This window comes from Sinocyclocheilus rhinocerous, unplaced genomic scaffold (genome assembly GCF_001515625.1).
Source record: "Sinocyclocheilus rhinocerous isolate Xijiao unplaced genomic scaffold, SAMN03320098_v1.1 scaffold3410, whole genome shotgun sequence".
NCBI classification, from domain to species: domain Eukaryota; kingdom Metazoa; phylum Chordata; class Actinopteri; order Cypriniformes; family Cyprinidae; genus Sinocyclocheilus; species Sinocyclocheilus rhinocerous.
This window is the reverse complement of record NW_015654529.1, coordinates 106852-118843: the sequence shown is the minus strand read 5'-3', so window position 1 is coordinate 118843 and position 11992 is coordinate 106852. Positions and strand designations below refer to the sequence as shown.

At 40.4% G+C, this 11992-nt stretch overlaps 1 protein-coding gene across 1 annotated transcript; it reads right to left on the bottom strand.

Annotated features, from left to right (window-relative positions):
* Positions 1 to 7248: 7248 nt before the first annotated feature.
* On the bottom strand, positions 7249 to 9944 carry LOC107717584 (SRY-box transcription factor 8). The gene is given in 3 exon segments (XM_016524392.1): positions 7249 to 8114; positions 8377 to 8525; positions 9565 to 9944. Coding segments are annotated over 3 exon segments (1305 nt in total). The 3' UTR covers positions 7249 to 7338.
* Positions 9945 to 11992: the final 2048 nt, after the last annotated feature.

The window sequence follows — 11992 nt, the reverse complement described above, 5'->3', positions numbered from 1 at the left end:
AGAGCGTGCTCCAGTGTCGGCTCCAGCCCCAGAGCTCGCTCCATTGTCGGCTCCAGCCCCAGAGCTCACTCCAGTGCCCGCTCCTCCAGAGCGTCCTCAAGTGCCCGCTCCTCCAGAGTGCCCCCCAGAATTCCTAGTTTTCCCCAAGAAAATTGGGGGGGGGGCATATACCCATGGCCGAGCGGCTAAGGCCATGGAGGATCCGCCATGGCCTCCTGAGCTACCAGCTCCGCCATGGCAACCTGAACTGTCCGCTCCGCCATTGCTCCCCGAGCTACCTGCTCTGCCATGGGACCCGGTACCACCTTGGGGGCATCTTGTCCGGTCCAAGCCAAGGAGATCTTATGTTCTGAAAGAACTGTTTTTGTTCCAGTTTTCTAATTTACGATAGTGACTTGACTTTACAGTCTCTCAGTAGTGGTCTTCTACTAGCAAAACATTTAGTCAACACAAATTTGATTAGATATACACACTCAGGCTCTCAGTATGCATTTAATTTGCATATTATTCATTGAATTTAGTTTCAGGTCTCGATGTTATGTGGCACGAGGTCGCGCCTTTCAGAGGGGGGGTGTAATGTCACATTTATGTTCTGTTTTGGTTTTGAATTCCCTGTTTCTGTTCTTCCTGCCTTGACCCAGGCTGTGTCCAAAAACGCCCCCTATACCCTTAAATAGGGCACTATTTGAGGGAACAGCCATTTTAGTGGTGTCCGAAACCATAGTGGACGTTCTCGAGTGCACTCATTTCAGTTCTCCCTGATTACTTTCCATGTGTTTATATGCCCTGTGTTTTCCTCAGTTCCTTTGTCTTGCTTTAAAGTTACGTTGTGGTGTTAATCTCCTATGTTATTCTGTATTGAACTCTTGGATTGATAATTAAAGACTCACCTTTTGGATTACCCCTTCGCTGTGTGCTTCAGCCAACCCACATCGTGACAATTATAGATTTAGTATGTGTGGCCTTTTTAGATTTTGCACAGTCTTGCGCACGTCTTGTCACATGCACATGCTCTCTAATGGCCTGCAAGACTCTCCAATGCTGCAAATGCGAGTATTGGGAGTTCACTTGTGTGTGTTCACATATCAAGAGCACAGTAGCGCCGCACAGTGTTCCCTCTAGTAATACAACAGAAAATATACACTCATGACAGACAGCTTAGGATGAAGGAGATCTTATGTTCTGAAAGAACTGTTTTTGTTCCAGTTTTCTAATTTACGATAGTGACTTGACTTTACAGTCTCTCAGTAGTGGTCTTCTACTAGCAAAACATTTAGTCAACACAAATTTGATTAGATATACACACTCAGGCTCTCAGTATGCATTTAATTTGCATATTATTCATTGAATTTAGTTTCAGGTGCTCAAAACACATGCAAAGATCGCTGATTTAAAAAATGTCAGATTTCTGAAGGTTCCTGCAGCAACAGCCGTCATTGAGATGAATACGAGAGCAATAATAGCGGATATTTTTCTGCTTATGTTATGTGCACCTCCTAGTTTTAAAGTATCAAATATCTTTTTCTAACAAACCCGTTTTCGTTCTTTACAATAGCCGACACTTGCTTTGATGTTCCGTTATCAAATTTAATTAAGTCTACAAAGACACTTAAACATTTACATATCATTTCAGCTCAAAGTACTGAGAGATCGTGTTTAATCCCTAATGCTTGTTGTGTGTCAAGCATGATCAAGTTTCACACATAAAATTCTTCCTGCTTCCTGTGTGTTTGTGTGCCAAACCGACTGGAGTGCGAGAGAGAGGAGAGACTGCTTTTACTTCTAACCCATTCTCTCGCAGATCTCTCACTTTCTCACTTCTGTTCTCTCTCTGTTTCTCCACCTCCGTCCTGTGAGAATATGAAAGCTCTCGGCAAATGTTCCTCCCACACACAGCATTCCAGGGGCAGTGAAAGCAGTCCTACACGCCGATGGAGGTCTGAACAATAGATGCATACCTGAACACACCTTCTGGTGTATCTTCTGTTTAGCCCTCCATTTCCTCAAGGAAAGTTCATTATCTTTCTGTGACAAACCCATTGTGTAGAAATAAACACGTAATGAATCCATGTGTATCACTGAATTGAATGTATATAACGAGGTAGTGGTTTCTTTCTTTTCCTTTTGCTTTTAATGATGTGCATAAATGTGTGAATAGATGGTTGAACAAGCAGTTCTGAGAATTTCTGTTGAAAAAACCAGCATATGCTGGTTAGGTATGTTTTGACGCTGGGATGCTGGTTTATGCTGGTCATGTGCTAGCAAAGGACCAGCATAAACCAGCATCCCAGCGTCAAAACATACCTAACCAGCATATGCTGGTTAGGTATGTTTTGACGCTGGGATGCTGGTTTATGCTGGTCATGTGCTAGCAAAGGACCAGCATAAACCAGCATCCCAGCGTCAAAACATACCTAACCAGCATATGCTGGTTAGGTATGTTTTGACGCTGGGATGCTGGTTTATGCTGGTCCTTTTACTGGTCTAAACTGGTCCTTTGCTGGTTTAAAATGGTCCTTTGCTGGTTTATGCTGGTCCTTTTGCTGGTCTAAACTGGTCCTTTGCTGGTTTAAAATGGTCCTTTGCTGGTTTTTGCTGGTTTATGCTGGTCATGTGCTAGCAAAGGACCAGCATAATCCAACAAAAGGACCAGCATAAACCAGCAAAAGACCAGCTTAAACCAGCATAAACCAGCAAAGGACCAGCATAAACCAGCAAAAGGACCAGCTTAAACCAGCATATGCTGGTTTTTTCAACAGGGATCGGAAAAATGTAGTGAGAAAAGCCGAGCTTTGAGATGCTAACCATCTTTTATGACATTATTAAATAGTTATCGGCAAATCTTGTTTCAAATACAGTGACGTTTAGTGAGACTTGTACGCTTATTTTTCTCTGTTGTAGTTTTGAGGTAATAATTCAAAGCGGAAACACTATAAGAAATCCAAAAAGTGGCTGCAGAAAGAGAAAGTGGATTCACACTCAAGTCTATTTCATTTCCCTTGCAAATCAGTCCCAAGTTCCCAGAATCCTCAAGCTCACAACAAATCCACCGGGCTTCTCCTCCTAAAACAACACACACGTTTTCCATGTTTAATGGATACTCTCCATAGACTTCATGGTTTTTCTACTGTACAAACTGTACTTTCCATCTCCTTATCCTGTGCATTTTAGATTTTAAAAAAACTTAATTCTGTATTATTATAATTGAAAATTTAAGATGCAGAACGTTTTCTGTATGAAAGTTTGCAGCATTTATAACTAGCTATATATTAAAACGATAGAGGTTTATGGAATGTCCCCATTTAAATAACTAAGTAAACCCTGTGTGTGTTTGTTATCCATCACTTGTGTTTCACTGTGCAGAAGCTGATTTCTAAAGGATGTCTGAGAGTGAAATGAGACCCGAGTGCCTTTATTTCATGCGCTTGAGTCACGTCTGCTCTCTCTGAAGAGTTCCTCCTCAAACTATCTGGCCAACGCAAGAGGAAACGAGAGAAAAACTAGTCTTCCTAAAGCCACCCACATCCCATCTGCTCATTAATTATCCGTTTTATTATTATCATCGCTGTTGTCACGATTATGAGCTGAAGTTTTCCTAATTGCAATACTGGTCATCGGGCTGTATTCCTGTTAAAGCATACAGTATGGGGAAGAAATCCAGCCGTGTGCGTGTAATCATCCATTCACATCCCTCCTAATGACTGTCAGTTTTCCTGCCCCTCCATTTTCTGTCCAATTAATTCTTTTCTTACTTCCCGGAGAAAGAGAGACAATAGAGCCCTCCAGCACATAATAGAATAGATCATTAAAATTCAGCAGTTCTTTGCGGTGGCACCGTGTTTCCTCCCCGGACTGCTTGGCATGAATGCCAGACCCCGCTTTGAAATTCAACCCAGCAGAGCACAGCCCCGGACGCTCCGAATCTCTCAGCAGCTGACATGCATTTCCATGCTTTTCCTCATCCGAGTTTCTGTCCTGACAAACAAGTTCCATGTATGACTACAACAAGATTAAAAAGTGAAATATGTGACCACAAAACCAGTAACAAGGGTCAATTTTTGGAAATTGAGATTTATACATCATCTGAACGCTAAATAAATAAGCTTTCCATTGATTAGGATTGGTCAATAATTGGCCGAGATACAACTATTTGAAAATCTGGAATCTGAGGGTGCAAAAAAATCTAAATATTGAGAAAATCTCCTTTAAAGTTGTCCAAAATTAAGTTCTTAGCCATGCATATTACTAATCAAAAATTACGTTTTAATATATTTACGGTAGGAAATTTACAAAATATCTTCGTGGAACATGATCTTTACTTAATATCCTAATGATTTTTGCCATAAAACAAAAATCTATAATTTTGACCCATACGATGTATTGTTAGCTATTGCTACAAATATCGCATATATTTATGGAACATGAATACGACTTTCCTCTTCGTGTCAAACTTGTGTTGGAATGGACAGATATGTAATTCTCTCAAAACACGTCATTAAACAGAATTACAATAACGACTGGGAATGTGTAGCATGTTGATCATTCATATATGCACTTAGAATCACACTGGTTTTTTTTCTCATCTGTGAATGCGGCTCTAAAATGCAAACAAGTTTGCTCATGTATCGCTTGAAATGAACCACACTAAAATAATTAAAAAGCCTGTAGTGTTGTTTATCATCCAACCATTTTCCAAACCGCTTGTCCTTGCGGTAAACATTGTTTATGTCTTACAAAATGGTAACTAAAATGTTATTACAATTAGACATGGTCAGAAAACGACAGGAGCATTTGTTGAATAAAATCACGGCAGCCTGTCTTTACGCTGACAGCTGCTGCTGCTTCAGTTGCAGATGCAAGACAAACTGCTGCTAAGAATGTCACTGCAGCAGCTGCTTCAATTGTGTTGGAATGGACAGATATGTAATTCTCTCAAAACACGTCATTAAACAGAATTACAATAACGACTGGGAATGTGTAGCATGTTGATCATTCATATATGCACTTAGAATCACACTGGTTTTTTTTCTCATCTGTGAATGCGGCTCTAAAATGCAAACAACTTTGCTCATGTATCGCTTGAAATGAACCACACTAAAATAATTAAAAAGCCTGTAGTGTTGTTTATCATCCAGCCATTTTCCAAACCGCTTGTCCTTGCGGTAAACATTGTTTATGTCTTACAAAATGGTAACTAAAATGTTATTAGAATTAGACATGGTCAGAAAACGACAGAAGCATTTGTTGAATAAAATCACGGCAGCCTGTCTTTACGCTGACAGCTGCTTCAGTTGCAGATGTAAGACAAACTGCTGCTAAGAATGTCACTGCAGCAGCTGCTTCAAACAGAGACTTATTATTTCCCAAAGTATAACAATCATTTAATATCTTTTGGTGTATACATATTTGCTCGGTATTTCCAAAAAAACTCATTAATTTATTCAAACTTGGTAAAAAAAACATTTATCGGTTAATTTTACTGAAATGTTTTTTTTTTTACTGTTTTCGCAAAAACAGACACCAAAAGAAATTAAACACAATTGCTTTTTGAAAATTAGTATTCACAAGCACAATAGTAGCCATCAGCTTAGTGAAAGTTTAGACAAACAATTTTAAAATAAATTTATTTTTCTTCACAAATATTGCCAGCGATTGCTGTTAGCATTTTGTAAGAGCGAGCCTGTTAACAAAAGAGAAGTCGTTTTTAAATTATACACAAGAATAAAACAACGTAGAGTAAACCACTGTTTTGTGTGTTTGTGTTTCACAGCCTAAAAGGTAATTCAAATGTTCAACGGATTGCTATATAATTAAACGAAACCGATTTAATTCAAGACGGTCAATGCCAACAAACGTGATATCAACGACTGGCGATGTTATAAATGCAATTATTAATGAGCTTGCTGCAACCGAAGAGCCTTTGACGTGTTAAAAGTGCTCACTAAAATGATGCATACGTAAAATAACAGTGAAAATAACTGCTAACAATTAACACACACACACACACACACAGGAATGCTTTCAAAAATAATGTCCAAAAAGATACGGCTGTTTATCGAAATCATTTCAGCCCTCCACCCTTTCAGCTTTTGTAAGTACTGTAAAACAGAAACAAATGATAAAAAATGACAACACAACATAAATATATATGAAACAGCGAATTAAAAATGAACATGTTTTAGGTTAAAAAAAAAAAGGATTAACCAGCGAGATTCTGAATGAAGCTAACGCTTCCGGAATATTCATTGGTCCCGATCCTGGAGCGTCCGGCAGTCCTCACAGAGGATTTCTGCTGGCTCTTCAAATGCATCACGTTTAGCACCAACCGTCAATGTTCTGATGTGTCGAAAAATCAGCAGGCACTCATCGCTCAATTAGTTGGCACAAACCCCTTCAGCTAGCGTCGTCCTTCATTGGTGAACGTGATTTCACCGAGTGCAAAATGTTCCTGGATCAACGTCCTTGTTGATCCTGGAACAACATTCCCAGCAACCAATCAGAATTGAGGGATAAGTTTACAGATAATGTCAGTTTTAGCCTTACAACCAGAGTTAGGTTTTATTCAACTATCATTTCCTTCTGATTTTTGGGCTAAATTATGGGTAGGGTTAGGTTTAGAGGTAGGGCTAACGTTAGGACGATAATGTTGATCCAGGATCAACAAAAGATGTTGATCCATGAATAGGGTTGGGAATCGTTTAAATTGAATCGATTCCGATTCTGCTTATCGATTCCGATTCTTACCGATTCCCTGTTTTGATTCCAATGTGGTTAAAAAAAATAGAGTCCAACATTTAGATATCAAACATATTCTTTTTGCAAAACATTGAACGGCTGCTGAATACCATGAACAAAAATCAGCCGGCTACATAAAAACTGGACTCGATTAAGAGCTGTTGGTGTGCAACATAGAGCGGCACGATTCTGGACAAATTGAGTCTTTTTTTAAAAGTTCTCTCACAATTCTGAAGAAAAAATATTAGACAACTAAACAAAATCTCATGGAATTTATGAATGGAACGATTCAATGACTCGCTCAAGACTCATTACTGGATGAATCAGTGTATTTGAACGAATCTCTTGAATGAATGATTCAAAGACAAATAGCTAGGCTACATTTTCAACAGCCCCTTTTCACCAACTAAAAAAAAGGAATCGGTAAGTGGAATTGAAATTTGAATTTTACGACAAGTATCCGATTCCTGACCTTAAGTATCCGATTATGGAATCGGAATTGATTTTCGATTCCCAACCCCATCCAGGAACACGTCTTACTTGGCGAAATCACGGCGACCGTCCTTCATTATAGTAAGGGACGCAGCACAAAGCGGCCGGGCCTCACGGCCTGGATAACGTGGTGTAAACCGGCTGATCCCAGCTGGCGGAGGGACTGTGGGAGGGTGGGATGGACAGGCCGTTGAGGATGTTGCTCCCGTATGGCCTCCGTGAGGAATGGAAGTAGGGGTACTGGTAGAGACCGGATGGGTAGCCGGCGTATGGGCTGTAGTAGCCGGAGCTCTGAAGGTCTGTATAGTCGCTGGCGAACGAGGCGGAGGCGGCCGAGGATCCGTGAGCACTGTAAACGCCATACTCGGGCGAGTGCTCGCTGTAGTGGCTCGGACTCAGCTGCTCAGTTTTAATGCGAGCTCTGTGCTGGCTGGCTTCGCTCGTGCCGGGCGGCGAGGACGCCACGGGCCCCTTGCGGCTCCAGGAGGCCCCGCAGCTGGCAGGGTGGCTGTAGGGCGAGGCGTAGGAGCTGGCGCCCTGACCGTCTGGAGCGGCTCCGGCGTGGCCGCTCGGAGGCAGGTACTGGTCGAACTCGTGCACGTCGAAGGCCTCCATGTTGCTGATGACGTCCGTGCTGAGCTCTGAGATGTCAACGTTGCTGAAGTCGATGTTCTGTCGCGTGCCGTCAAGCAGACGTCTGCCTTCATGCTTGGGGTCTGGCTTTCCTCCGTGATGGAAGTCCGTTTTGGGCGTTGTAGGAGGTGTCGGGGGTCCATGAGGCTGGCCTGAGGATAATAATGAAGCTGGAGTTATACATTTGTATGCATCACATAGCGTCTTTCATTCTCCGTCAACAGTCTTTTTGAGTGACCATCGGTCGAGATTAACTATTATATTTATCAGATTTTAAAGTGATATTTTTTGCCTTTATAGCTTTATTTGATAGGAAAGTTAGGAAACTGACAAAAGCAACTGCAGAGGAGAGATATGTCGGAGTGCTGCCCACTAAATGCAATCAGTATTTACACAGAATTAGGGTTGCAAAAAGGTGGAAACTTTCCAGTAAATTTTGGAAATATTCCAGAAATTTTGGAAACTTTCCAGGATTGTTTTTGGAATATTCCAGGGATTTTTGGAAAGTTCCCGGACATTTTCCACCCCTTTGCAACCTCTGACCGGGCTTCACACTCTTTCGTCGCCTCGGCTGGTATTTGTAATCCGGGTGATCTTTCTTGTGCTGAACTCTCAGTCTTTCGGCTTCCTCCACAAACGGTCTCTTTTCATTCTCCGTCAACAGCCTGTCGAGTGACCATCGGTCAAGATTCACTTTCACTCAGAGTGATATTTATCAATGCATTCAGGTTTTTTTTGTTATATTTTGGGGATTTTCTACCTTTATTTGATAGGAAAGTTAGGAAACAGACAAAAAAAAAAACTACTGAGGAGATAAGGGAATTGGATCAGAAATATGTTGTCAAATATGCTGCCCACTACTTTACACACAAAATATGACTGAATTACACACAAACATGACAAAATATAACTGATTTTAGACTTTAAGATCAAAAGATACTGAATAATTTACAGAAAGTATAAATGTAGAGTTCAGATGCAAAAGCCTCTAAGTACTGTTTGAAATGTTCTTCAAAAATGAGCATTTTTTTCATACTCCTATGTGTAGGTTCAGTCATTTCGCTTACTAATAATTTGGCTAAGAATAGGTTCTTTTCATTGACATTAAAGTGAAATAACTGAACATAAAATGCTCATTTTAGAAGAACATTTCAGATGGCACTTAAAGGCTTTTGCATTTGAACTCTTCAAATATTGCTTAAATATTACGTCCAAAGATGACAGAGATTAAATGCATTTAAATATGTACATTTTATAATTTCTAAGTAATAATGCATTTTGTTATAGAACTCAGGATAATTGCAGGAAATTTGGTAGCACTTTATTTTATGGTGCGCTTGTTACACATGTAGTTACTATTATAATAACAATGAATGATGCATAATTTACATGCAAGTAACGCTAATCCTAAAGTAAGTGCATGTATTTAATTAATATCACTCAGTACTTAAATGTATAATTACACTGTAACAAGGACACCTTAAAATAAAGTGTAACCAAAAATGTACATCTCAAGCTTAAATTTTTTTAATGAGTTAATAATAATAATTATTATTATTATAGGGCGTTGTCTATATGCATCATTTTATGTTTATTTATTTGAAGGCATTTGAAGATTAAGTTTTTCTTGTAATATTAAAATGCAATATTAATAATGATGTGTGTGTGTTTATGCATGTATAATAATAAAGTGATTGAACTCACCTCCAGAGTTTGCCGAGGGTCTTGCTGAGCTCGGCGTTGTGCAGGTGTGGGTACTGATCCGCCAGCTTCCTGCGCGCGGCTTGAGCCCAAACCATGAAGGCGTTCATGGGTCTCTTGACGTGCGGCTTGCTCTTGATCGCGCCGCTGCCCCGCGCCGGCATGGGCACCAGGGACCAGTCGTAGCCCTTCAGCACCTGGGACACCGCGTCCCTGATGCACACGGGGAACCGGTCGTCCTCGCGCTCCAGCTTCGTGATCACGCCGGGTCCGGCGGGGGATGCCGGCGCGTCAGAGTCAGACTCCTCCGGGGACATGGAGCTGGACGAGCCGGCTGGACTGCACGGCGGCTCCGCGCCGGACTTATCCTGCTCCTCCGTCATGATGACCGCTTCTGCGTTCAGACCCGAGACGCTCGAATCCAGTGTGGTTTCCCGCAGCCGGAAAGTTTCAGACGCTGCTGCAGTCCATCCAGGAGCACAGAGGCGCACTGATGGAGCTCTTGACGGTCAGCCAGACTTTGAGGCGCTTCCGCACGCGGATGAAGAGCCGCTCCTCCCGCGGACTCTCGTTGGTGGACTCTTCAGCCGTGATCAGCTCCGATTGGTTCAGCACACTTCACAAAATAAGGTCATCTGATACGCTTCACTCAGGCAAGTTATTTCAGGTAAAGTGGGCCACTTTAATTGTTTTTAAACATGTAATTTAGATACTAAGTTATTTTCGAGAAGATCAGCAGACAAATGTCTTTTCAGGTAAAGTTATTTATCAGAAAATGATCCTATGTCTTAATTAGAAATTATGAAAACACATTTAATATAGTTATATAAATATAGTTTTTTTTTACTATCATTAAACAGACATATTCAACAAATTTAACAAACCCAGGCTATGCATATAATTAATAAGTTAACTAAATTCATGTATTAAATTTAAAACAACTGATACACAGTGATGGGGGTAACGCATTACAAGTAATGCGAGTTATGTAATCGGATTACTTTTTTAAAGTAACGCATTACTTTTTAATTTAGAAGGAGATATCGGAGTTACTTTTTCAAATAAGTAACGTCAGTTACTTTGTTTTCCCATTCATTGGCTAACAGCTCTCGTGTTGCCATGTTGAGAGAAATCGGGAGTAAGTGCAGAGGCGTTTTGATAAACATGACACAATATGCATTATAACATTAATATAGCATGAAAAGAGTTTGTAACCCTATTAAAGCAGGGGATGAAATGCAGTGAGTGAGTCTGGTAAATTGTGAATTAGCTGTCATCATCAAAGCTTGCGCGGCCAGCCGCGCTGGAGACACTGCTATGACCGTAACCCGCGTCTGCTCGCGAATTGCTCTTGCGGTAGCCTACTGATAGGCTAGCTTTTGCTCTCTGCGGACGGTGCGCCCATGCTCCTCCAATTAATTATCCATTAACGGTTTAAGTTCATTAAGAAAACTGTTTTGTTATTGCTGAATAGTGTTGAACTTTCTTCTCCTGCGTCATATTCTTCATGCAATTTGTTTGAGCTGCGCCCTCTACTGTACAGACGTGGATTTACATTTCCTTCAGCCTGAGGCGTATTTATTTCACTTTTGGTGCGAAAGGGCTTTTACATTTGTAAAAGAAGAGCTTTTTATATTAAAAAACAAACAAGCAAGCCCTGCCCAGATTTAAAAAGTAACCATAAAAAGTAACTTTACACAAAAAGTAACTAAGTAACGTACCGTATTGGCCCGAATATAAGACGACCCTGATTATAAGACGACCCCCCCTTTTTCCAGATGTACCTTTTGGAAAAAGGCTTTTTAAAAACCAAATCTTGTTTTTTCTCAGTAAAACATTTTGTCTTCAATTATTTTCATATTGCATATTTTTCCTATTTTAATTTTTGTTTTGAAAGTATGGTAAAAACTGGTAAAAATTTACAATGCAGAAAGACAGATTTTAATGTGTTTGAAGTTTTATGCTCAGAACGTTATGTTAGAGGTTTTATGCACAGGATGCTTAGTTTAGGTGGTTCTTTGAACAGTCATACTATATTAGTGACACTAAGCAAAAGTCAAGTCAAGTCAAGTTTATTTGTACAGCGCTTTTCACGATACAAATCATTGCAAAGCAACTTTTCAGCAAATTAAGTTTCTACAATATTTAGTGGTAGTTTATCAGTGGTGACTGTCAGTTAATGTACATATGGCAGAAATGTATGGCAAAATCAATTAAAGACGTAATCAAACAGACGATGAACAGTATTAACAGCAATTATTATATGATGCAATCAAACTTATAGCAAAATGTGGTAGTTCTGTATGTTGTTTCAGGGTTGGCATCATCTGAGGTCCTCTGAGGGGTTGGCATCATCTCTTCTCAGGTGTTCTGGATCCAGACTGAAGCTTGTGTAACCAAAACATTTAGTTAGTTAGTTAGTTACTAAATG